We start from the raw sequence: 27,107 nt of genomic DNA, 5'->3' as shown, positions 1-27,107 counted from the left end.
CCTCCCTGTAAAAAATAATGGGAGAGACACTTAATGGAGGGCATATTCAAACCAAATCATTATTCTCTATTTGTACAGCACCGAATAACAACATGCAGTCCAGAACATCTCGAGACACTTCACGCGGTAAAGTTCTGACCTTATTAGGACTACAGAAATAAACATTTCCTCACATGGTGACAGTGGAAAGAAAAAATCCTCGACATTTTTAACGGGAAGACGCTAAGAGAAGCAAATTTCAGGGTGGACGACCGCCGCCTGAACAGCTGGATTGAAAGAGGGAAAAACTAGAAGCAGACTCACTGTTACAATGATAAAAACATGAAGCAATTATAACCATTTAATTTTTTTATTAGAAGCAAGAGTAAGCTAAGTCAAATGAGTTCACACAGCGCTGACTCTCTCTGTGTTTCTCAGTATAGCAGTGCTTTTATTATTATGTGTCTGTGGTGACACATCATGACTGAAGGTGCAACAAGCAAAACAGCCAATAAGGTAATACAGCATTAAGAGATGCAGCAGCGAACTGTTGCGGTTAACGAATGACCCCCAGTTCTCTGAAACCATATAGATGCAGGAGTAATCAGACTATGAATCGTATTATCCAGGTATGTTAGTCCGACTAAGCCTGGCTCGATTTTAGTCGGACTATCGTACTTACATGGCACTAAGAAAAACAAATTATTGTCTTAATCCGACTTATGCATGTGAACCCACTGAGTGTTTAGGCAACAGAAGTTACACACTTTAATTCTAACCTGAACCAGTGCCTCATAATTGAGGTTCTACATTATTAGGACCAGGCTTTGGTCCACATGAGGACTATACTGGCACCAGAAAATGTCCTAAAGTAGTACCAAACACACACACACACAGTGGATAGAGTGGGATTTGGATGTGGGTTTGAGGGGGAGGAGTGGAAGAGGCATGTTCGACATCGTGGAAGAAGAAAGAAAGAAAATTCAGCAAAGTGGGTGGAAACTTTAAGGGTTTTCTTTCTCCCCAGCTTTTATATGACGGACAGATGTGATGGCCAATGAGAGCCCAGTAGTATTCTGGAGCAGCCAATCAGCTCGCTGCTGTAGGTGTTGCCCTCAACGCGATATGTACACAGGTTGAGCTGTTGTGAATGTGTAGTCAGAAGTCTGTGCACAGTTAGACTTACCAGAAAACTGCCTGTCTGTCTTCCTGCTCCTCTCACGTCAACATGAAGAAGGAGGGAGAACTTTTCATCAAGTGAGCTGCAAGTTTCACTCGGCTGCAAACTTGGGAATAAGCTGTGGCCAGAAATCATGGTCTTCTTCATCTTCATCATTACAAAAGAAATCTCAGACAGGGTGCACGAGACGAGGCCCACGCACTGCTGTGGATCATCTTTGTGAATGTGGTGGGAGAGAAGAGCAGTAGCAGCAGCAACAACAACAAGGAAAGAGTAGGAAAAAGAGCTGTCTGTGTGTGTGTGTGTGTGTGTGCGTGTGTGTGTGTGTGTGTATAATCTGAGCCCGGCCGTGGGAGCAGAGTGGGGGATGTCCAGCAGAAGTGGAGGAGCTCCTCGGGGGTGCAGCAACCCCAGCCTGCATCCCCTCAAAGCCACAGTGCCATACCAGCTCCAGAGAGGCGCAGCACTTCTCAGCAGAGAGGTCAAGACTGGTAAATCCACGCTCACTGAGGAGGAGGAGGAGAAGGGGGGGTCACTGCAAATTCATGCATCCACTTCCATGTGGGCCAGTGTTTGGTGTCAATGTATCACCATTAAGCCTAAAACAGATGGCACCAATTGCACCATAGGTTTAACTTCTTTCTTTCCAACAACAACATGGATTTATCTTCTCTGCACTCAGTCTTGTATTAAGTACCTTAAAGGGATACTTTTTATATTTGCTGACATAAAATGCACTTAAGTTTTTAGAAGTAAAAGTAAAAGTTGGTACAAATATAAATAACAAAGTAATTACAAATCCTTCAATTTGTACTTAAGTACAGTAACAACGTCTATGTGCACTTTGTTGTATTACCAAACTGTCTGTAGTTCATCAAAGAGGGAAGAAGTGGTGTCAAAGCATAACTCTTGTTTGACAGAAAATGAATCAGTACCAACTTCAAATCCATTAATCGCTTTCGATCAGTCATTTTTCTGTCAAAACTAGGGCTGAACTGAATATCTAATTGTGAGTATTTTTGACTGAAATTGCGATTGTGATATGAGAGGGGAATGGTAGGGTTAATTATTAAAATAATTATTCTCATTTTCATTTGAATAACATGTGATTACTGTGTGATATTTGTGCAGATCTGTGAGAAACACATGTTTTCTTCAGTCTTTAGAATATGTGTATCGGTCAGGACAATATCTAAATTGTCACTTAAATTGGTCACTTGACACACATTTTGGCTAGAAGACATATTGCGCGTCCTGCGCTTTAAAAATTAAAATTCGAAATTTCGATTCAGCCCTAGGCAAAACTGCCAAACATGTTCTTGTTCTGATTCTTACAAAGCAAAGAGTTTGAGCCTTTCCTGTTTTTATTTTCATACAACAACCTTATGTTTAAGTTTAGCCTTCTTGCTCAAATGAAAATGAGCCTCTGAGAATTTTTTTGACAAACAGAGAATATAACTGATCTATAATGGAAAGATCATTTTTGCTTTAAAGAAAAACAGTGTGCGTGTTATATTAAACTAGAGCAACAGTGTTTTTTTTTCTTTAACACATGCTGATAGTCGCACACATTTATTGGACAAAAGTGTTTGTTGTCTTGATGTGACGACGACAGTGCAAACTCGTGCTAGGAGATAACAAACTGCACTTTTAATCACTTTAAGTAAAGCCAGCTCTGTGCTCGATCCACCGTCTAAATAAAACAGAAAGTTGAGCTAACAATGAAGGCTCTCCCGATGTTATTTGGACGCTCAGTTTCCCCCTTTGCACTCTGACCTGCTGCATGCTTCATGCTAAAACAGCAGCCGCCTTAAAGGCTTCTTTGTTCTACTGCGGGCATGTTTGGTCTTTAAACATGTCCAAGAAAGTCACATTTGCATGTAGTGGTGTTTATTTATACATCCTTTCTGCCCTGTAACCTGGGCAACCTGATGACAGCATAGAGGGTGTATGTACGCGCTAATTTTTGCTCCCTTTTTAGGACATTTTCTGGTATAAACACTTAACCTCATTAGGACCAGAGCCTGGTCCTAATGAGGCAGAACCTAATTTCTGAGTTACTGGATTAGATTAGAGGAAAAATGTGAATTGTGGTTCGGTTAAGGTTAGGGTCAGGCACTAAAGGTCAAGTGTGTAAGAAAAGATTGCACTTTTTCAACGTGCAAGCACAGTTAACCAACCCGCGTTCACACCCATTACCAAAGGTCCACCACCCTACTTCATCAACAGTGGGCGTTAATCAATGCTTAACATGAAATAAACACAGCGGTGGAAACATAGTGGATTGCCTCATTGTGGAAGCGAACCAAAATTTGCTTTTGCAACCGTGCCGGCGCAGTGCCGTGTGAAAGCTTTAATAATGTAACCAACGAGGTACGACTCCACTCGCCACTCCCCTTTCACAAGCACGTCAGAGATTTCTCATTTTTGTTTGCATGGTAAGCTTCCATTTTAAAACATGAAACATACAGGGGACGACTTTGAGGATGTAGAAATCTGACGATTGTCTTGCAATATATTGATTATCACAGAATCGTTGCATCGGTATATTATTGGTGTCGTGGACCATGTATCGCGTATCGTAACATGAGGTTCCCTGTGATTCCCACCCCTGGATGTCTTTGTTTCAAGGTCAAAAACTTTATCCACATCACATCTGTCTGAGTTTTTACACACACACACTCAAATGAACTTGCACAACTTGACAAACTGCATGAATGATGGTGGGGAGGAAGCCTGGGAGCAATTTTGTGAACAATTACCACTGGTGTTATAAAATAGTATTTAGCCTCCTACAGAGAGTTGCCTGCAGTGTCCCTACAAGCTAAATATGATCAGCCCAGAGTAAGTTCCTCGCCCTTCTGTGAGGCAGAAATAGTTTTGACATGAAGATTTGCACAACGCTGACATACTAACTGACTTCATGTGTTTCCAAAACAGCAGACAGGACTGCGGCTCGTCCTCCCAAACCCACAATCCGCAGAACTCTGTCTTTAGATGCCATCGTTGGACCATATCTGCAGGGGCAGTGGCCCAAAGAGGCCGAGGGCATGGCGGCTGTTACCTGTGTCAGCAACAAAGCCACACAGGTGAATATCATTATATCATGACTCTGCCTTAGCAGACTTAGCTGTGATACTTTGTGGGTTAATAACAGTAGTCAAAGGTGTCACAACCGGTATTTTCTGTACAAGCTGTTCCTGCATGGTGAGGATAAGAGTTTGGACGTTTTTCTTGAATGTGAAGTGTTTGTGTAGAGCACATGATATCTGATGTTAGCACTGCAGGTGTCTGGTGGTTCCATTTCCACCCTGTGAGTAGAAGGCAGCCAACTGGAAATAGTCGTTTTTGTTCTTCTTCAAAGTCTGCTGTTCTTCCCTTACTGCAATCTCACCCCCCCCCCCCCCCCTCAACTGTATCTGCTCTTAACTAGTGCACAAAGCCCCAACTACCATCACCAAGCTCCGCAGCTTCGTCTCCTCGCTCCTGACACGGTTTTAACCCAAACGAACCCCCTTTGCCTCCATTGTGAGGAACAGACCCCGCCTGACCTCATTTATACAGACACCCCATCCCCCAGCATTCTCCTCAACCACACACACACTTGCATGCACACAAGCACCCTGCCATTCTGCCACGGTTCCTCTACATGACTTCAGATGATATAACTGGTTGTTCTCCTTTTTTTTTTGGTCTTTTGAAGCATTTTCTCATAATTTGCAAGTTGCAAAAATACAATTAACACATTTTATTTTGTAAATTTTTTATTGTACTACGTTCTACGACAGAAATGTTTAAAGAAAAGCGTAATACACACACATTGGAAACAAATCATATGACAGGGTTACAGACAGACAAAATAACTAACAGTAACAGAAAAATTCACAAAGACAAAACATTTTCATAATATTCATAAGTTATTATTTAAAATATGAACCCTTAAATGTATGACATTTAATGATAAAACAGGACAGAGTGATTCACGCAGTAGAGAGACTAACTATTTTCATAATCGATTAATATGTCAGTTGTTTTCTTGATTAATCAAGTAATCGTTTGATCCAGAAAATGTCAGAAAATGTTGATGGCGATGATTCACGCAGTAGAGAGACTAACTATTTTCATAATCGATTAATATGTCAGTTGTTTTCTCGATTAATCAAGTAATCGTTTGATCCAGAAAATGTCAGAAAATGTTGATGACGACGTTCTCGCATGTCTTCAATTGCCCTAAATTATTCAGTTTGAATTATTTCTTTATTGTGCAGAGCAAAGAAACCAGAAAATATTCACATTTAAGAAGCTGCAAAATCAGTTTAACTGATTCATCGAAACATGTCATAATGCTATGACATGTTTTAAATGTATAATTCAGAAAATATTGGACTGAAGCTTGACCTAAAAAAAAAAATACTATAGTGCAAATCAAATCACACTTAGATATTTCAGCTCTAATCAGCACAAAACAATATAGTTTAGACTTTGTTTACTGACGTAAATTTGGGTTGTTGCTTAAAAATGATAAGAGAATCCCAAAGTCGCCATAATTCATCTTAATAGCGACATGATCAATGTGAATCTCAAACTGGTGCCAGAGGAAAAATGATGATTAAAGTTGGAGAGATTCATGTACAAAATTGCATGGCACTCCATCCATAGGTTTTTTAGAGATACAAATCAGTTCTTCCAGCTGTTTAAAGATGAGGAATTGCAAAATGTGAGGTTTTTACTTATCTCTCTCTGTTATTGTGGTCATATTGCAGGCAGGAGTCGAAACATTAGCCATGCAATCCGAATGCTGTGCTACCTTTGAGTCTTTTTATAGATCTGTGTTCCATGATACTCTGGTCATGTTTTGTGGAGGGTGGGGTTGTTGGTGCTGGGTGATGGGGAGGTGGCAGCCGTAACTCTACACCAATGTCACTGTATGACTGACTGCATTTTGACTTATGAAGCCTGGCGATGGGTTGTGTACGAGGGGAATGGACCGAACAGAAGATGGGAGCTGGTGTTTTCCTGTGGGCAGCTGTGGCGCTGGCCAGATTTCTCTGAGTTGTGTGGCTGACACTTAAAAAAACAGGCTGAATTTTCTGGGGGACAGAGAGCTGTGACGTAACCATGCTGCAGGCAGCGAGAGCTAAATGACTGGGTGTAATGTTAGCCGCCTAATGAATGTCATGGACACCAGTGAGTGGCTCAGATTGTTAGCGAGCGTCTGAAGCAGTTGACTCTGAGGAGGTGGTGGAGGCACCAGAACTGCTGAGAATCTGTTGCGCACCTCCGCCTGGGTTTCACCTGGTGATGATGAATTTCCACTCACCTGCACCCAACCAACAAGTGGCAGCGGCCACCCAGACTCCCACTGGTAGAAGATCCAGAGTCAAAGTCAAGAAATCGGTACAGACATATGAGTGGCAGGAGGAAGTTATAGAGTTGTGACTTTTGAAATAACCGCACAAAAACTTCCTGTTCCTGTTTTCTCCTCTACAGTTTTGTATATAACAGCTGTATGTATGATTATATGTTAGTGCATTGAAGTGTGGAATGCTGATAGTCACTCTGTATTTATAGTCTTTAAAACAAATTTGGTTTGGGTGTGTGTGTGTGTGTTTGTGGAAGTGAAGCTGTTTTGCAGCTCATAGTGTTTTTTTTCTTTGTCTTCCTCTGTACAGCTGTTGTTGGGCAGGTGTGCAAGACAGCTGCGGGGCTCCATGTCACTATCAGACTTGATTATAGTCACCAGGTTGAATTAAAGTTGGGACGATGCCACCTTTTTGTGTCCAAAAACAATATCAGAAACTCGAGTATCTACCAATACCGATACAGTCATTTTAGACCATTTATGAACTATTAAGCTGTTAATTAATTTGTGCTCATTTCAAAGGCATCATTTTTCAAATGTGTCACAAATATTGTTCTCCCCAAATGAAGAAATAACCATCCCAAACATGACTCGGATAAAATGGTTTTGCTGTTTTTTATTTACATTTTTGCATTTTGGATTGTATCAGATTTTATATTTTTATCTGTCCGATATCTTAATTCCCCTCCCTTTATTTGTATTTTTTTAAAGACTCCAAGTTCCTGGGCAGAGGAGACTCAGGGAAGGAGAAGTGCTGGTGGACACAAGCGCTCAGCATCGTGGGGCAGTGCAGAGCACCTGAGGGAGGCAAGTGTTTCAGTTCATTATAACGGCAGGTCATGGATCTGCTCTGTTTCTCACTCCACAGGTTTATATTATTTATTCTGCAGCCTCTCACTCGTAGCATGTAACTAAAACAGCCCCAGGGGGAAAAATGTGTAACCGCTTCTCTTTTCAGAATGAATGCGTTTCATTTTATTCACCACTCTGCCCTCAGGTGGCCAAGCTGAGGCACCAGTTGCAGAAGCGTTCCCGCCATGTCCCGCCCTCATTGGGGTGCGAGCACCACCACTTGCCAGGAGGTCATGTGACAGGCATCACTCAGGTAGAACATTGCTCTTCTTCCTTCGTACCATAGCTACAAATACCAGACTGCATCTCACAGGCAGAACAGGAAGAGCTCAGTAACAGGGATATAAAAAAACCACTGGTGCTTTTCTTAGGAGCGGCTGTCACTGACGCTCCTGTGTCACTCACGTGTCATCACTGAGAGACAATTTGAAACAGCACACTGTCCCATTCAAAACATATAGCGAGAATAGAGCAGACATGAAATGGGCTGAAGTACTCGGAGAGAGAGAAGAGAGATGAATGCTTTTATTGTTAGTCAGACTTTTAGCAGCTGAATTTCCAATGTCACACAAAGGTACAAGTAAAGGTCTAATGTGTGAAATTTAGGCGAACAATTTCCATTTGGCACAAATTGAAGATTCATTTTTTATAAGTTTATATTATTGTCATTTAAGTGCCTTTTGTATATATATCAGGAGTCAGGTCAACTCTCTGGAGGCCATGATTAGCCCACAATGGACAAACTTAACATACTTTTGAGGTTTGAGGTTGATAACTGAGAGCTACTTACAGCAGGTTCTGCAACACACTGGGAAGGGAAGGGTGAGGTGAGAGATATTCAGCTGCAACGTTGTATGTCAGAGAAAACCACCAGCTGTCCTCTTCCCTCACTGGAGGGGATCTCCAGCTCCAGGTGTCTAAACAGAGCCAGGAGGAATTATCAAAGACTGCTCCCACCCAGGCCGTCAACTGTTCGCCCTCTGGTCAGAGATACAGGAGCATAAAGTCTTTAACAAACAGAGTCAAGGACAGTTTTTTATCTATGGGCTGTCAGGCTGCTAAACCTACAATCTTGAGCCATGTGCAATATTCATTTACAATATGTGCAGTATTCGTTTATTAGTCAATTAACAATCTTTTAATTATTTCAGGTTTTCTTCATTTAATGATGGTTTTTTTTTTATGTTGCCTGTTCTAGTTGTTGTCTGGTTGATTTTTTTAAATGTTGCTTAATCTTACATACTGTACCTTGTAATTATATAATACTAGTATTCACATTACAGTTTACCACATAATTGACCACACAATACAACTACAACAAAGACAGAGAAATAATTTTCAGTCAAGCCCAGATTCATTCTAAATTTGCAATATTTGACTTGTTCTTCAGACGGTGCCTCTAATGCCGCTGAGCAGACTTGCCCCACGGCTGCGCCGCAGTGTCGAAGGTCTCAACCTGGAGCTGGAAGAGGTGTTTGTGTCTGAGAAACCCGACGATGAGCATGAGGTTATGAAAAATAAATTACACAAATTACATGTATGTTTTAGTTCTCTCTCTTGCTTTGATTTTGTGCCTTTAGCTTTTTTTGTCTGACCCTTTTACTTGACTGATTATCACAGATTCTGGATATTCCTGACGGCCACAGGGCTCCTGTCCCAGTCCAGAGATGCAGTAGCAGCTCTCAGAGTGAACCTTCTCCAGGGCCCCTGGATCCTTCCCTCCTCTCTCCTTGTCCGTCCCCGTGTCCTTTAGATCCAACTCTTCTGTCACCTTCAAATTCACCTCTTACTTTGAATCCACTACCTTTGTCACCATCACAGTCTCCCTGTCCTATGGCAGAACCAGGTCAGACAGCGCCGTCATTTCATTTATTTGGAAATTCAGTTTTTTTTTGGTTATTATTGACAATACTTGGTTATCTCTGATCCTGTGTACAGTGCCGGTGGACTGTGAGACCCTGTGTCCTTCTCCATCTAAATTGCTTCCTTCATTTGCACTGGCTCCTCTTCTGCTGCAGTCCTGCTCCTCGTCCCCTCGGCCCAATAAAACCTACTCCGTCCAACGTGAACAGCCAGAAGGCTGTGAGCTAGTTCCAGTATGTGACGAGGGAATGTAAGTGTCACTTTGCAGATCAGAATATCATGTTATAGATGATGTAGAGATATGTTACATGCCGAAAGATGCAGCTGATTTACTTTGGGGCTCAGTTCCACAGTTGTTTGCGTCTCTCGGCACAAAACATTGCAAACACACAACAGCTATTAACTGACGACCCAGACAGTCCACCTCCACGTCTGTTTATATTCTGAAGTCACGTTAAATCGCACATGTTTCTGTGCGATCACAAATCACTGGAATCTCATCCCTGAAATAGTTTGATTAAAAAAAATTGTGTGGTGCTGCATCTTTACTGGACCGTTTATATACAAGTATGTAAAAAAGGACAGCAAAAAGTATTAAATAGCAAGACTTTTGTGTCATTGTGAATATTAATACAATAATGCAAAGTTACTTTATTTGCACAAATTGGTCTGTTACAATTTACAGTTTGCTTAAATTATATTTGACAACAATGATTTTGATGACATAATCTGTGAAGGTAAATTTGTAAGTGTAATATATTTAATGTATAACTTGCAGATACAGACATTGTTTAGTTTCACAGGTTTACTACATAGATGTGGGGAGAAACTCTTCTTATATTGATGTGTTGAATAGCTGCTGTGTTAGAGATGGTGAGACGATGAATGGGGTTAACATTGCAATTTGAAAACAAGCTACAAGATACAACTGACCCCGTTGCACTCTCCCCACTTTTTTTCTTCCAGGTCTGCTTGTCAGGATGAGCCTCTCCTCCAGCCATCCTGTCCCGACCCCAATAAAGTGAACTTTACGCCCCACGGAGGCTCTGCTTTCTGCCCCGTCAGTCTTCTGAAGCCCCTCCTGCCCTCCATGGACCTCCTCTTCCGTGGTCTGTCAGTCTCTCCTGTCACTGGCTGTCCAGGTCAAGTCTCTCCGACCAGGCACCTCGGCATGCAGTAGGTGGACATGGAAGCAGATCCCCCTCTGGACTAAAACCACACTGCACAGCCACGACCTGGTGTAACTGGCTGTGTTTTGCATGTGGGGTGCCTGACAGGTACCTGTGCTTACCTGGCTCATCGCTGCTATAACATGACGTGGTCACTGTGATCAAAATAAGAGACCTTAAGATCATCATACTGAAAACTGATACTGACCTAAAATGTGGCTGCTTTGCTGATTGTTTCTTAGCCCTGGAGTGTGAGTGTGGGTTCAGCTGATAATTACTCTACATGAGCACTTGACAATGACGACAGGACTTAAGCTCAGGAAATATTTGTGAATGCTGGAAATGTTTTATGAATAACTGACATTTTGAAACAACAGCTCAGACAAAGACTGCCGTCTGCAGGGACGATTTTTATTACCGCATTAAGTCAATTCAGAGTCAAAAAGGTCAAGCACTTAGTGCACATGTTGACATAAGTATTATTTTCTTTCTATTGTTTAGAAACTCTATTGTCTCTGAGAAACTCAATAAACACCCCATCCTGGCAAAGTCAAACCCTGCAACACTTTAAGACAGAAACTGGTTCATCCTAAGGGCAAACAAAACAAATCAATGTGGTTTATGCAGTGCAATGTAGTGAGGAGTGTCCTGGCCTCTACATTGGTAAAACCAAACAGCCTCTGCATAAACGCATGTCACAGCACAGAAGAGCTCATATCTGGACAGGACTCAGCTGTCCACTAAGATCTGAAGGACAAGGGACACTCTTTGGAGGATGATAATGTTCACATTCTGGCCAGGGAAGACAGATGGTTTGAAAGAGGAGTGAAGGACTCCATCCATGTTAACCTGGAGAAACCACTCAACAGTGGAGGTGGGCTATCAGTCACCTACAATGCTGTCCTGAGCTCTCTTCCAAAAAGAATCAACAAGCAAACACAACAATAGACTCTGCCTCTCAGGTGACCCCCCCCCTAACGACCTGTTCACACCAAGTCTCAGGTGAAACCAACAATCTGAAAGGAGGGGTGAACAATCTGCATTGTTCAACTTTATGACTCTCTACACCAGTTTCACCTGTTTCCACACTAGTTGGTCAGAACTGAAGAAGCCTCTTGGGTGAGAAGTGAAATATCTTCAACTCAAGCAAGTCCAATCTTAATTCAACAGACTTCATTCTTGAAAAACAGATTAGTTCCCTCCTGAAGTTTTCATATGTTTTGACCTGCTGTTTACAGTAGTCCACTTTTCTACAAATGTATTTCTATGTGATACTGTGTTAGTATTCACTGTAGACAGTGACTTGTATTTATGTGTAGATTACACGCAGAGATGGGTGTTTTATTAGCTTTACTTGCCTACAGCTGGCAGTGTTTAAACCAAACTGTGCTTTGTAAGATTTTGAGTGGGTCACACTGAGCGTCTGGTCAGTCTGAGCCTGGTTGGAGAATGTCAATGTTTCAACATTCAATTTGATATGGGAAGAGATGATTCCCTCTGCCTGTGTTATTGTTGAAATATATTAAACCCTGCCTTTGTCGGCATTAGGCCAATCTAGAGTGATTACAACAGATCAGAACCAACAGAATCATCACCATTACAGCTTATCATTGCCAGATGTCAGCAATTATTATTACAGATGCTACATGTAATATCTGTCATTCTGTGGCCGCAAACTTTTCAAATGGGTCCCACAATCCAAATTTAAAATATTGGAGCGTTGTTGCTTGGTATCCAAAAGACGGAAACAAGGAGCTACATGCAACAGGCCAAAAAAAAACTAAATGAAAATAATTTGTGGGATTTAAAGTAACATTTGAATTGTGATGTACATGGCTGTAGGATTTATCAACAGTAAATCCAGTATTTCACATGTCTTGTCTCACCCAATCCCTGTTGACAAATCATGGCCATTTTATGACTAAATACAATTTATTTCTTACATAATGTATTCATCAACTCTGTGTTTTACCAGATGTGGTTATTTAGGATTTCATTGCATTTTTAATGGTGAAAACATGTAAACATGTTCAGTGTGTTGTTACTGTACTGTATTGTAATGAAAATAAATTTACCAATTGTTCTGGACATTTAATTCTAATATTATATCAGAATCCCCCCCCCCCCCCTTTTCCTATATTATTTATATATATAGGGGCAAAAATTAGAAGGGGGAGGTGACATGGGGGGAGGGGGTGACTCTGATTGGATAGCAATCAGATCTTGATATGGAAAATGGAGATGTGTCCACAGGGTGAAGTGTTATCCGATTTTCAGTGGAACAGTGGTTTCATTGTTCAAATGTATTAACATAATATCTGCATGTTAGTGGTTTAAAACCCCTTAGTGCTGACCCCAGCTCAGAACTATACTTTTCTCTGCTCTGTAATGATTTCACAATGCTGCATCTACTCTACTACTGGGGTCTGTGCCATAAAATCCAAACTATCCCTTTAACTACCCCCACCCCTCTGTGCACGCCACTGCTGCCTGTGCATGGGCGTGTCACCGAACATTAGCCAATGAATGGAATCCACATCCTTGGACAACAAAAGACCACGCGACATTTTTCAAGGAAGGACCCCTAATTTTCTAATAGCAGCCTTCGAAAAGCTACGCCGCAAAAAAACCCAACCTTTGCATAACAGGCCTTTTTGTGTAAAAACGAACTGCAGCGCCAGCGACTTAAGCGAATTTAACAAACATCTTATCACGCAATAGGGTTTATTTTTTAAATTCAAGTCAAAATTCTAACTCTAATATTTAGGCATCGCTACAGACACCCTAGGGTCCTTTGTCCAAAACCAGTTTTGCTGACGCAATGTATTTATTACTCTAATTACAAGTTTGGTTTTTGGAAGAAGACGCAAACAGAACTCCATAACTCGACGGATAGTCCACATCCGTTGTTGGTAATAGGATTATGTTGACATTACAGTTGTTCCGGAGCAAATAGTTTGGCTGTCGGAGGCAGGATGACACAAAATAAACATTAAAATGACTTGACTCCCGGAAATTCAAGCTACTCTTCGCAATATTTGGACAAATACTCGCTGATGACAGGACGGTTTGGGATTGTTCTCGGTACGAAATCTCCAGCTTCTTAAATATCAGCAGCTGGGAGGAAACAAGAGCAACATTTGTCCGTGACATCGGCTATAGTGGAGCGGGACGTCGGTGTGAGGGGAGCGGGGAGCGGAGTGGTATCGGTGTCCATACCCGGGCTTGTGGAGGACAGCATGGTTGCGGGAAAGGGAGCAGGAAAACCCGTCTCGCTATGGGACAATATGCGGATACGGTTCATCGTTTGCTTCCTCGGAGTCTTTGTGTGTTACTTTTATTACGGAATATTACAAGAAACAATGTAAGTAACTATAAAGAATAGAAATGTCGCTGTGTTAGTTTAATGTCCCTTACAAAGTGTGTGTTTACATTGGAGAATGAGCTGCTTTCCCTCATACAGGTGTACAAAATGTGCTTGTGTGTTTGGACTAAACGTTTAATGTACATTTGTTCCAATTATCACAGACATAAACGTCGGCTTAAAAGTGCTTGATGTTATAATTGAGTTTGGTTATTGTCGTGTTATATGTTGTTACATACGTAAGTAATATGCGATATGTGAATATTACAGTGATATTCTGTTCTTCATCTCTATCAATCATCTGTCATTAATGAAATAGTGATTTTTTTTAATGGCAAACATACACTATCCACTCAACAGCCATTTTTATTAGGTACAAAGGACATCTAAAGGTGCAGGAGTGGCACCTGGTGAGGTCTTCAGCTGTAGTCCATCTGCTTCAATGTTTTGACGGGGTGTGCCTTTAGAGATTGTCCTCTGCATATTTTGGTTGTAATGAGTGGTTATTTTTGTTACTGTTTCCTCTCTGTCATTTTGATTCAATCTGCCCATTCTCCTCTGGCAACAACACGGCATTTTCAGCCACGTGAAAATCCCAGTAGACCAGCAGTTTCTCAAATACAATAGTCTTTCCTCATTCAAAGACACTTGAATCACTATTCTCCAGCCTTCAGTCGGGTAATCTTCACCATGTCTACATGCCTAAATTCATTCATTCATTCATGTTACTGCCCTGTAAATGGCTGATTGGATATTTATTTTAATAAAAAGTTGAACAGGTGTACTAAACAAAGTGGCAGCTGAGTGCAATGGGATCAGTTAACAAACCAACATTATGATTTGAGCTTCTGTAAAAACAAAGAAAAAGAAAAAAATGCCATCTGTCAAAAAGAAATACAGAGGAATGATTTGGAATCATGAGGTTTTAAAATGTTTACTTGAACATGGTGTACATGGTTTTGCCTATTTGTTATATAACACTATTGTTGTCCTGGTTTTCTGTAACAAAGAAGACACTGGATAGTGGACAACACTATTCAAGACACAACCAACCAAGCACGTCTGACCACCACAACTTGTCTTTTTGTGCAATGCATTGTAACCATTCCTGTTGTAGAAAGACAGTAAAATCTTGGAGACTGATGAAAGCACTCCGCTCTTAAACATTTTCTTCCATGATCCTTCCACAAGCAGGGAAGTGTACATTAAAACAATCATTGTCTGTGACCTGTTGCATTCAAAGCCATGTTGTTTTTTTCTGACTTTTCTAGTACCCGTGGTGAATATGGTCAAGGAGACAAAAAGGAGAAGTTTATATTTGCCCAGACATTGGTGTTCATCCAGTGCATTATCAATGCTCTGTTTGCTAAGATCAGTGAGTATGCCTTGTACAGTAAAGACATGACAAATGGAAAAACACAACTTGTTAATATAAGAAAATATAATACAACACTGAAATATGAAATCTTTCTTCTTTTTTTTTTTTTTTTTTAATCAGTGATCCAGCTCTTTGAGAGCTCCAAACCGGATCACACCACGAGCTGGCTCTATGGATTGTGTTCCCTCTCTTACCTTGGAGCCATGGTGTCTAGTAACTCTGCCCTTCAATATGTTAATTATCCCACACAGGTGAGTCTGCTGACAAGATATTTTTATTGGGTTGTATTTCTCATTCCTTCCATTGTGAAACTCATCTTTTTCTTGCGATAGGTACTGGGAAAATCCTGCAAGCCCATACCAGGTAGATATGATGATCTCACCATTGCACATTTACGTCTATGTACAAACTGCCATGCCTGTTGACATGACCCGTTTGTATGCATATCTTCATTTACTTGGATAACACTAAACGGAAAAACCTTCAGGCTGCCTATGGTCAATATTGTGGATGCTATGAATTGACAGTGTAATCTGAACAGCAAATAATGTGCAACGCAAAGGTGACGTGTGTGTATATAGCACTTGTCAAACACGATATTCTGATATCACCTAGAACAGACCTTGGATGACAGATAAAGTAAAAAATGATTGTCCAATGTGTGGAGTTCATAGCAGAGTTGTTGTAAAATATGTTGTGTTTGTGCATTAAGGTTATGTCTCCCTGCCCACAGCATATCTGTTCTTTTCACACACTCTCATATGTGTATACTTTTTCACCATTCATATACTCCACTCTCAGGGAGAAAAACCTGATATTGTATCCAGGGTGAGATTAGCTCATTCTACAGATATGTTACACTGTATGCATGGCTGGAAGTGACATATTGTTGACTTCACAGCTGCTTTCATAGTGTCTCCATATATTTCTCCTTGCAACTTGCACCTATGTAAATACAGTTTTTTTATGTTATGTTTATATCTGGTTCTGATTTTTATAATTTTTATTCTTACAAAAAGCCGTCTTCTGTTTGTCTCTTGTAAATGGGTACAACTGCTCTATGTGCCTTAAATTGCCCCTCGTGGACTAATTAAGTTCTTTGAATTTGAATTGTTCTAGTGATGTTGCTTGGAGTTACAATACTGAGGAAGAAGTACCCACTAGCCAAGTATCTGTGTGTGCTGCTGATTGTGGGTGGTGTGGCGATGTTCCTCTACAAACCCAACAAGAGTTCAGCTGTGGCAGACGACCATGCATTTGGATTTGGGGAGATTCTGCTGGTGAGTTAACAGTTGCTCATGTAACCATGGATACTTTGGCATTTCCATGACATTGGTCTCATGATGTAGTTGTTGTTTTCTGGTGTTGTAGCTGCTGTCTTTGACATTGGATGGTTTGACTGGTGTGACCCAGGACCACATTAGGTCTCGCTTCCAGGCGAGTCCCAACCACATGATGCTAAACATCAACATGTGGTCCACTTTGGTGCTGGGACTAGGTGAGTCAACCATGGTCTTTGCCAAAGTTTTATCTAATATAATATGTGTGAGTGCTACAACCATGGAGTGTATTATTCCAATTGGAACCACATCAGGCAAATTGACTGGCATAGCTGTAGCTGGAGAGGAAAACCATAATGATGTGATGGTTATGATTCAACACTGGTTACGAATTGTTACAATGTCAACTTAAATACAGTTTCGGCCAGTTTGGCTTAGTCCACACTGGAGTTTAAGGTACATAAAATAGTCATATAAAGAAAAACAATGAGGGGCACTTTGAGGTTAAGTTCTAATAGGCTGTAAGAAAACTGAAGTACTGTTTTTTTGTGTCACATTCAGTTTCAGTCTGTTACAATACTATTAAATAATATTAAGTCTTTAAATGGCTCAATTTTTCACACAATGCAGTCAGTGTGTCACTTTTATATATGTTAAATGAAAAGCTGCTGCAGCAAATCTTCATCTGACTGTTGTCACTGTGCTCATCCACTTGGGGGTGCCATGTGCTCACACTATAAACACTGCAATCTAATCATTTCCAAGGCAAAGCACACAAAAGAGTGGCAATAATCTCAATTACTGAGTTCACTTTTTGAAATTGCATTAATGTTCATTTTCTTTTCCTGCTGCTGCTTCTTCCTGCTCTGCCCTCAGCTGTGTTGTGGACAGGGGAGGTGTGGGAGTTCCTGAATTTTACTGAACGCCACCCCAGCATCTTGTACAACATTCTTCTCTTTGGACTGACCAGTGCTTTAGGGCAGGTGGGTGGCTTCTTTTTAGGAATCGATGTAGCCTTAGGCAATGCTTCTGTACAACGGTCACATCCACCATCTGTTTCTAGGATAGCTTTGACCTAACTGATAAGATAGATAGTCTTTTCTATGTCTCTAGTGCAGCAGAGATAATAACAATCCATATTGAAAGTCTGTGTACCATGTAAGGACATTTGGGCTTAAATACCCAAGGGACAGCCTTTGGAATTGAAATGCAATCCACAGCATTAACCTGTGTTGCTCATCTCTTTTCGCCTTGATGCATCAAGCATCAATAAACAGCTTCTAAGCCATTTGCCGCTCTTAAACCTGCTCACTTTTCAAATCATAGACATGCTGTAGTGGTATTAGAAATAGAAAGTGTATAATTGTGTAGCATTGTAAAAGAAAAAAACAGTACTTTCATAAATGTCATGAATTTGATACAAAGAAGATGAGCATTGTGTCATCAAGTTACAATCGTTGAGTGTTTCTACAATCCTTTTCTAGACCTTCATTTTCATGACGGTGGTGTACTTCGGGCCTCTGACCTGCTCCATTGTCACCACAACAAGGAAGTTCTTCACAATCCTTGGCTCTGTTCTTCTGTTTGGCAATGTCATGACTACAATGCAGTGGTTTGGCACCCTTCTAGTTTTCCTTGGTAAGAAATTAATCAATGTTGGTTAATTACTCGTATTCCACAGTTTTGTCGTTAATGCCATGCATCACTGTAAAATTGATGAAGGATTATATCGTTATCAAATACATTTAAAAGTCTGATTCCATCAAGAGCCATAGCCATATTTTATTTTAAGTTACATTGAAAGATCCTCTTGTGAACACCAGGCAGTAAGATGAGACTTCCTTTGCTTTTTAATCAATCTTTGGTTTTCTCACTTTAGGTCTTGGACTGGATGCTAAATTTGGCAAGACCCCCAAGAAGACAACACACTAAACCATCTGGAGCACAAAGAAAGATTGCAGAGCAAATGCAAAGACTTGACGGACAGTATCTTATTTTCTTAAAACATCCTGTTTTATTCGGGTACAGTCAGATTTTTAACGTTAACTGTATTTAAAAGAAAAAGAAAGAGAGAGTCGTCATAGTTTTCAACTCCATCGTCTGTCATGTACTGTTGATATATATACTGTAAAGACATTTTTTCTAGGGAACAAGCTCTAAATGAGATCTGATGCGCACATTTTTTGACCACCGGTTTATGGAGGAATGTGGACTGAAAGTTGCAGCTGTAAAATGCCTATGTTTAGACGAATCCGCAGCTGTAAAATGCCTATGTTTAGACGAATCCTCATTTTTTTGAAAACCATCTCACCTCCATTTGACGGAAGTTGAACCAAACAAAGCTTAAGAAAAGTATATATGCATTTAACCAATGAAGTTACCACCAAACAAGGCCTGATTAACTACAAAAAACAGCCAAGTGTCGTTACCTCCAGTCTCACTACTCAGTTGTTTGTACTTTTATTTTGTAGTTCAATGTTCAGTTGCCATAAAAGGGAAGTTGTGATATTTCATTGTCATTTTGTTTTTATGTCCCAGACTTGATTTGTTTTTATAAAATGCTGTTTATTGACTATTCTTGAGCATAAAAATCTTGTGTCTCAAACACTGTTTTTATCTTTTGTCTTGGAGGGATTGTGGTAAAATAATGCATGTAGATGTATGGTACAATTAATTAGGGATGGGCAAGGGTATTCAGTTATGCGCTTGATTATTAAAAAGTCGATCTGTTACTGTGACTATTAGTAATATATTAAAAAGAAACAAAACGTGTTTTTTTTTTAAAATCAAATATTACTTTTATAAAAACTTTCTACTCAATGACTCCCTAATTTGTGGTGAATCTATTCTCACAAAGGGGCAGCAGTAGAAGCATTTAGTTTAATGGATTAACCGATTAAATTTAAGAGATTTCTTGAATACATCTTGAAGCTCAACACGCACAGAATTGATGCCATTTGCTTGAATGTGAAACTGCGTGTTTGAATGCATCTGCAATACTTTCACTTGCTCTGATGCACTGAAGTTAGAATAATTGACGGAAAGTTCAATTTTTATTATAAATGCTCATCCCTACGATAAATAAACAATTCTGAGGTACTTTAAAATTATGCTTTAGCTCCACTGCAGTGTGGAGGAAACTATTGTACACTTTAGATACTGGTTACTATGCTGATACACAATCAACTTTCAGTATGTTAAGCACATGACATTACATATTGTACATTGGTGAAATTGGTTTTCATGGCATTGGCTGCCTAAAATAAAAGTATTTAATCTAATTTTGCTATTAAAAAGCTATGGTCAGAAGTAACGGGAATAATCTAATCTAAGAGAAAGACCTTTATATGACAGGATCCCGATACCTCCTTTCTGAGAGGAACTTTGGGAAACAACATCAAGACAAGGAGAAATAATATGAGAATGGATATTTAAAGCTGAGAATTCAACCTGACTTAATTACTGTATATTTCCTTTTTGTAGACACTGGAAACAGCGCCACCTGCTGCCATAGAAAGATACAGATACAGTTCGTTATCTTACAGATATGAGACAGCAGTAAACTGTTCCCCTTATCGCCATCGTGTGTCTCAAGTTAATCATTAAACATTTACTGTAATGTATTTGGAAACAAATGCAAATCAATAATTTTCAACTCATCAACAAATCATATCATTTATAGTAGTAACAACCCTGTATTTGTGGTTTCCAGAACAACTGAGTATGAGACAAAGCCAAATCTTAATCTTATAAATTCGATCATTCATTATTTTGAAGTGGATTTGTTTTTGTTTTGGGTTGAACTGGGTTTTTTATGGAATTTGGTTCTCAGTTTGGATATTTTTTGTAAAACTTTTAATGTTATATATCATTAAATTGATCTCATCTGTTAGAGCAGATCTCGTGAATTTGTCAAAGTATTTTTTTTTTATCGATAAAATTAATTCCATTTATAAAAGTAATTGGTAGATAAAGTGGGATTGAGACTACAAATATGATACTGGTGATTGTTGTTTTGGTTGAAACCAGGACACTATGCTGTAATTTGAACCACATTTTCTTTGCCAGAATAAAATGTTATGTGAAAATACAATCTAAGGCAACACAGTCACAAAATGGTGAAACTATAGAAATTAGCCGTTTATTTAACCAAACACAGTGCTACATAAAATCTTAAAATAGTACACATAGCAAGATAATTTAGTATATTCTAACGCTGTAAATCAGGCAATGTGTTAAGCACCCTATTTACGCGTTCTCGGCCTTTCTTCCACCAGATTAAGTTGCGCACAATTTTGGCACGGCTGTTGGTAATCTGTTTATTTCTGTACAAAGGGCTCCAAATTGACCACGAACGTCTGAAAATGCTCGCCACCGTCAGGAAACAACTGATCAATCATCCAGCTGTAAGTATATACCAGTTATACCCAGTAAAGAGTTACTTTGAGGGCTTGTTTTCAGTTTAAGCCATCTGTGAACGTTTGTGTGGTTAGCTCAGTTTAGCTGGTTGTGGCTAACTTGGCTAAGCTAAACTAGTTGGCGCAACAAGCTAGTTTTCTGAGCAAACCTTAAAGAAATCATGTGTGTATATGTATATATATAAAAAAGTTGTGTATTTGAAAATGTGCCATGTTGGAGTATATGCACGCTTCTTTAATATTGCATGTGTTGACACGTTTATAGTTTGTAGTCAAATCAGCTCACGTCTTCACTCACTCGCTCAAGACTGACGAGGGTTTTACTGAATAAGGTCTGCTGATCCTATAATGGCCGCTGCTAGCTAGTGATTATGTTTATGGCAAGCCTTTTTAACTTGTAACTCCAAGTTTGACTATGGGTAATTACAATAGCTGTGAGTTTAACTAGTTGTAAACTAGTGTGAATTGTATTTGTAGGTTTACTTGACGTCATTCTTACTAGTCAAAACTCGTTTCTTGCCCGCAAATCAGGTTTTACTAGTCAAAATGACGTGAGTGTCATTTAGACGCGCTCAAATTTGAATTGCAGCTGAAATTGTTGACGATTAAGAATGACGTCACAGATATCTACAACTACAATTCTACAGTGGAATTACAACTAGTCAAAATCACAGATATATGTAACGGTAAATATGGCGATTAAATGTCAAAAAGGCTTGTCATATGTGTGCATGAGGTCTTGTCATTATAGATTTCTACAATTCTCTAATTTCAATCTACAATATCATGACTAGTCACAATTCAAGTTTGAATTATCTACTACTTAATTCGATCTATCTGAAACTTGATTCAAGATATCTAAAAAGGACAATGTAAATATCGTCAATTAAGGATAATCAAAGGTATCGCGAACTTGAGTTATGACTTGTCATAATGTGATTAGTACGAATGATGTTGCAGATATTGGTAGTCATGAATATTCTGAGTCTACTGATTAAATGTTATATGCCAATGGCGAGCGGCTTTAACGTGAAACTGTATGGTGTCATAAAAGTCTCATGCTATATTTTGGTTTTAAACAAGCCCAGCTGGCCAAGGAAAAACACATCAGCTGAAGTGTGAACAATGTGGACCAGAATTTGTATTATTTACATTACATACATTGCTTTCGGTGTGACTGCATGTCAATGCAAATATCTAATCAATGAATCATGTGACTTCAAATCGTTACATTTTTAGAATGAAGACATGGTCATGACGACCCGTTGAAGTTAAAGGTGTACACCGGAATGGTGAAGAAAGGTGACCTAAGTGACTTTTTTTTTTTTCTGCGATGCTTTCAGCTCATCCCACTCTTTATTTTCATCGGTGGAGGTGTAGCCATGTCCATGGGCTACCTTGCTCGTTTAGCTCTGAAAAACCCTGATGTCAGGTAATAACGCCAGTCACTGCACATAATTATGATTCTTATTTTATTTATGTTTTTAAACTTTTTTTTTTTTTTTTTTTTACTGATAAATATTCAGTGATGACATTTGGAAATGAGAATTTGTGTAAATATGCTGATAAATGTTCAGTTTATGGCTGCAAGTTATGGTAATTTTTTATTAAAGTATTGATTTTACCACACCACAGTTTTTCTGGATTTTTTTGAATGGGAATCTGGCTTCTTGCGGTAAAAGACGAGCAAGGGAACTAGAAAATATTCACGCTGAAATCAGGGGACTTGTTTTTAGAACTAAATCCATTTACCCTGTTGCAAATAATTGCAACCCTACTTTTGTTGTTCTGTCTATGAATCTGTTTTCAGCAGCAACTTTAATCTGCAACTATTTTGTCTGCAGCTGGGATCGCAAGAACAACCCAGAGCCCTGGAACAAACTTGGCCCAAATGATCAGTACAAGGTTTGCCTCTCAGCAAAATGATATTATAAATCATGTTTCTTCTTTGATTGCACTATTTTCTGTAGTCAAGTTTTTATTGGCATACTGGTGGCTACATTCAGGGTTCATTGAGTGAATCGAGTGTATTGCTCGACTCTTTGCTGAGCCGTGGATTATTCCCTTCAATTGGATTAATCAAATAGCGGAATCTGGTTAACTATTCAGACATGTTTTTACTTGATTCCACATTTTTGAAATCAAATGACTTGGTAATGTGGGTGTGCTGTGATATGTTTGACCTTGAACCACTGTTTTTTTTTTTTTTTTTGTATTCTCAGTTTTATTCCGTCTCCATTGACTACAGCAAGCTCAACAAGGATCGTCCTGATTTCTAAAGATTGCAGCAACTGTACGAAAAGCACAAAGATGAGATGATCAGCAAATTTTTGGATTCACTATGGGAGTCCGAGGAACGCAGAGGCTAAACCCGCACAAGATTTTTAAACACTCAGATTAAGTTTCTCGTTGCATCCCATTTTGTTTTGTAGTTTTCAGTGGTTCTAAATAAAGACATACAGAGAAGATGATCTGTAATTTGTTGTTTTATTTATGAGTAATTCATTTTCAGTGCACTCAGTCTAAGTTGCATAATCACGTTTACTGTCGTTTCCTACTATGCTGTTGCTATTTCGGTTTCACTCTCACCTCACGTCTCCTCAGTCCTGCCTTAACCCAGCTGCCGGTGAACGTGTCACTATTCTTGGCTGCTGTCCAAAACCTTATCTGTATGAGAGTCAGACTTTAACATGGTCACATTTCAACAGTGAGCTCCCTCTGGTGGCAGTGCTGGGACTGCAGCAGATGGTGGTAAAACCTCACCAGTATTAAGTCCAGTTTTTTTTTAAGGTGTACTTGCTGCCCATTGTTGCTCCTGCATCGTTTTCCAGCATTTAAGATAATGTTACAGTCGTGAACTATTTAAAGTGATGTGTGAGATGAAACTTTTCCATACAGAGGTTGACAGCTTTTAGTTAAAATCAATAACGTGTTCATGTGTAGCACGCAGCAGTGGAAACATGTCTGTGGTGGGGCATTTGGCAGCATTCCTCCTTGTAGAATGCCATCACTCTCAGCCAGATGAGTTTGTAAATGTCAACAGGTCGTGCTTTTCCATCTGCAGTTTGGAGAAATGTGACAAGGATGAGCAGCCAGCGCAGTACAGAAAATGTCAAGGAGACCTTCATATTTGAATAGAAGCCCACGTCTAAATCTTCACCAGCCTCTCCACTGCTGCCGTAATGTATTTCTCTCTTCTTTTTTTCTGTCTTTCATTTTCACCTGCGGAAAAGAAAATTAACTTCTGGCACAGCTTGTAACAGCGCTTCATTTTTGGAACATTCCTATTGTCTTGGCGTGTTCATCTTGTTCACCCTGAGCACTCAGCCTCCCACACATGTCTGTAAAATATATACTTTCAAATACATGTTTGAAAATGGAAATGGCAATAAATGGCTTTTATTTCTGCAAGCAACCTGTGATTTACAGATAATGGTATCTAAATAAAATCGAGTGGCATGCACTGTGTCTGGGCAGCAAACACTGGCAGGTGACTGGTTATGGGAAAACAATGACTTAGTCTCAAGGGTAAAATTTCATTCAACAGTAAATATTATACTGCTCTCTTTGTGCAGACAGTGAATTCTATCAAACTCTGATATGAACAAATGGTTAAATTACACACAGGCACCTGCATCGGAAGCAGTGACCTAAACTTTGACAAAGTGGCCCTTCACAGCCATAGCTTGCTTACAATGAGATTCATCCTCTGGTAATCAGAATTGCCTTTAAAATATTTCAGGGAAATCTACATATTACCCCTGTTGTACAGATGACAACAGGGTCTGTGTGCAATAAATGGTGCACACAGACCCTGTTGTCATGTGTACAGCCCAGTAATTTAATAGCAACACTCTCATTCTCATTTCCATGATTTCATAGGATTTAACTGCAGCTTTCACAATGAAATAGGTTGTTATTATTTCACAGGTTTGAACTTCTTTTGTGGCAGTGAGGCAGGAATCACAGGGATCTCCTCTAATTTGAAGTGTGATTTTTACTATTTATGTATGATACCACTGCAAAGTCACAGTGATATTCTGTATGGCATTACTGTTGTGAAGTTGCAGGATAATACAATATACATGAAAATACTAAATCATTGTAATATATTGCATAGCAGCTGTTGATTTACTGCAATTTTCTATGAAATTATACAGTAACCTATGAAAGTTAAATATCTAGGACACGGTAATTCACTCTAAATATATACCCAATAATTTGCTGTGAAAATAATGCCACCGGTAGCTAGTAATGTACTCTACATGCATAGTTAAATGTTTTTAAATGCAAATTATAAGATGACGCATATGTCAGTGGTTTAAGAGTTGGTTTTACATTGGGCTTTAGGAGATGTTGATGTTTGTTATGACACAGTGCAGAGAAAACCAGAGGTTCTTTGCGCTTGTATAATACAATAATTCTTGTTTGATGTTAAAGCTGAGTCACGGCTGTCTGCCCTATTATTATTGGTTGACTGGTTTTTGTAATCAAGACAGATAATAGTCAGCACTGAGGGTCAGCGTTTGACAGACAGTTGCAGGGTTCTGAGTTCAAACGGCTTTGTCCTAGTGAATTCTCAGTGGACACTGGCTGAGCACAACTGTAGAGCCGATCTGACCGGCATCTTTGGCCTCCTCCTCCCCGTGACCCCTCAACCCTCTGTTGAATTCATTAATTTTCTGCCAAACTGCAAAGGAAAAAAGTGAAACAATTATGAGGGGAAATAATGGGGATCGAGGCACAAGGCCATTGTTGCTGCCTCAGATTTACTTCCAAAGGTCAAGCAAAAGGTCGGATGGTTCAGGAGCCGTGTGTTTTGTATGTGTGTGTGTGCAGAGACAACATACTAACAAAGCATCTTCATTAGATTTAGAAAATCAAGAAGCGAAACTGAAGTAGAATTGAATACCATGTGCCAAGAACTATAGAACAAAGAACATTTTGTAAAAAATGTAGTATTTGTAGTGTGTGTATTTGTTACCTCTTAAGGACCTTATTTGCTATAAACACTGAGCTTGTCAGGACTAGTGGTCCTCATGGGCTCCAACACTTGGTCCTACTGAGGCAGAATCTTGAGGAACTGGTTAAGTTAAAGGGCTAAGTAAATTCCAAATTGCGGTTAGGGTTATGCATTGACTGGTTAAGATTAAGGTTAAGTTTAAGATTAGGGATAACACTTTGACTGTCCAAATGAATGGAAGCCAATGCAAGGCTTTAAAAGGATAGGTGCATGAACCTATGTGTGTCTGTGGTCTGCAAGGACACACACACACATATATATATATATATGTATTCCCCAGTCGCCCACCTGAGGATTCCTGGAATCTGTCGTAGCCACTCTCCCAGTTTGGGCTTTACAACTCCTAGTGCTTCTATCACCACTGGGACCACAGCTGCCTTTACTTCCCACCTCTCTCTCTCTCCCTCAGCCCTTGGTATTTCTCAAGCTTCTCATGTTCCTTCTTCTTGATGTTGCTGTCGCTTGGGTTTGCCACATCTATCATGACTGCTGACTGCCCTCTTCTGCGGTCCGGTTGATCAGCTACCACCAGTTTGTCTGTCTGGATCTGGAAGTCCAGTAGGATCTTAACCCTGTTGTTCACAACCACCTTTGTAGGCGTCTTTCATCTTGATCCTGGGACCTTTGTTGGGTTTCATGTACGCCTTCCCAGCCTGCGTCTTATACCCTGCTGTGATGTGCTGCACTGTCTCAGGGGCATCTTTACACAGCTTACACCCGGGCTCCTGTCTGGTGAGATCACATATAGAGACCACAGCCTCGACTGATCTGGTACTTACTGTAGGGCCAGCTCCTGTGCAGCCATGATCAGTGCCTCTTGATGGTGGAACATGCCATGTATGGGCTTGTGTATATATGGGGTTATTCTAAATATAGAGTTAAATATAGATCTTTTGTAAAATTAAATGAAATATTCTCATATATACCAATGTACAATATTCAAACTTTTGAAGCTGCACCTGTAGTAGTGCTTGCTGCTATAACAGGAGAAATAAAAAACAACAACCAAAATGCATTAATCTTCATGTTTACACCCTTAGATTTACACCAAACCAAACCACTTATCGTGTCACTATACCCTGTTATGTGGACTCCGCTTATCAGTTAACACGTAGAGATTATGCTTCCTTATCTCAATTACTCCTGTTGTTATTGCGTAACATGCAGACACACAGATGATAAATAGTCGTAAATAAAGCATGGAATAGAAAAACCCCCCTGCATGCCTGCAGTGGATGC

The 27,107-nt window shown here is 39.8% G+C and overlaps 3 protein-coding genes across 3 annotated transcripts; all 3 read left to right on the top strand.

Moving 5' to 3' along the window:
- Positions 1 to 1,114: 1,114 nt before the first annotated feature.
- On the top strand, positions 1,115 to 12,493 carry fam117aa (family with sequence similarity 117 member Aa). Its single transcript, XM_058654446.1, is given in 9 exon segments — positions 1,115 to 1,650; positions 4,100 to 4,248; positions 7,233 to 7,328; positions 7,519 to 7,626; positions 8,764 to 8,880; positions 8,994 to 9,219; positions 9,312 to 9,486; positions 10,203 to 10,390; positions 10,393 to 12,493. Coding segments are annotated over 9 exon segments (1,338 nt in total). The 5' UTR covers positions 1,115 to 1,526; the 3' UTR covers positions 10,548 to 12,493.
- A 729-nt stretch (positions 12,494 to 13,222) lies between these two features.
- On the top strand, positions 13,223 to 19,032 carry slc35b1 (solute carrier family 35 member B1). The gene is made up of 9 exons (XM_058654525.1): positions 13,223 to 13,769; positions 15,041 to 15,144; positions 15,268 to 15,398; positions 15,480 to 15,510; positions 16,267 to 16,427; positions 16,519 to 16,645; positions 17,304 to 17,410; positions 17,912 to 18,065; positions 18,307 to 19,032. The coding sequence occupies exons 1-9, from the start codon at positions 13,645 to 13,647 to the stop codon at positions 18,357 to 18,359; spliced, it is 993 nt and encodes a 330-aa protein (XP_058510508.1). The 5' UTR covers positions 13,223 to 13,644; the 3' UTR covers positions 18,360 to 19,032.
- A 1,640-nt stretch (positions 19,033 to 20,672) lies between these two features.
- On the top strand, positions 20,673 to 23,313 carry ndufa4a (NDUFA4 mitochondrial complex associated a). The gene is made up of 4 exons (XM_058652597.1): positions 20,673 to 20,833; positions 22,189 to 22,277; positions 22,690 to 22,750; positions 23,068 to 23,313. Exons 1-4 carry the CDS (start codon positions 20,792 to 20,794, stop codon positions 23,122 to 23,124), a joined length of 249 nt encoding a protein of 82 aa, XP_058508580.1. The 5' UTR covers positions 20,673 to 20,791; the 3' UTR covers positions 23,125 to 23,313.
- Positions 23,314 to 27,107: the final 3,794 nt, after the last annotated feature.

The sequence above is a fragment of the Solea solea genome, chromosome 16 (assembly GCF_958295425.1).
Source record: "Solea solea chromosome 16, fSolSol10.1, whole genome shotgun sequence".
NCBI lineage: Eukaryota > Metazoa > Chordata > Actinopteri > Pleuronectiformes > Soleidae > Solea > Solea solea.
Note: the sequence above shows the minus strand (reverse complement) of the source record. Positions and strands in the feature narration are given on the sequence as shown.

Coding starts and splice junctions, on each gene's coding strand:
- slc35b1 (XM_058654525.1), top strand. CDS start 13,645: ATGGTTGCGGGAAAGGGAGCAGGAAAACCCGTCTCGCTATGGGACAAT. Junction 15,511..16,266: donor ATCCTGCAAGCCCATACCAG/GTAGATATGATG, acceptor GAATTGTTCTAG/TGATGTTGCTTGGAGTTACA. Junction 17,411..17,911: donor TGACCAGTGCTTTAGGGCAG/GTGGGTGGCTTC, acceptor ATCCTTTTCTAG/ACCTTCATTTTCATGACGGT.
- ndufa4a (XM_058652597.1), top strand. CDS start 20,792: ATGCTCGCCACCGTCAGGAAACAACTGATCAATCATCCAGCT. Junction 20,834..22,188: donor AACTGATCAATCATCCAGCT/GTAAGTATATAC, acceptor CGATGCTTTCAG/CTCATCCCACTCTTTATTTT. Junction 22,278..22,689: donor CTGAAAAACCCTGATGTCAG/GTAATAACGCCA, acceptor TTTTGTCTGCAG/CTGGGATCGCAAGAACAACC.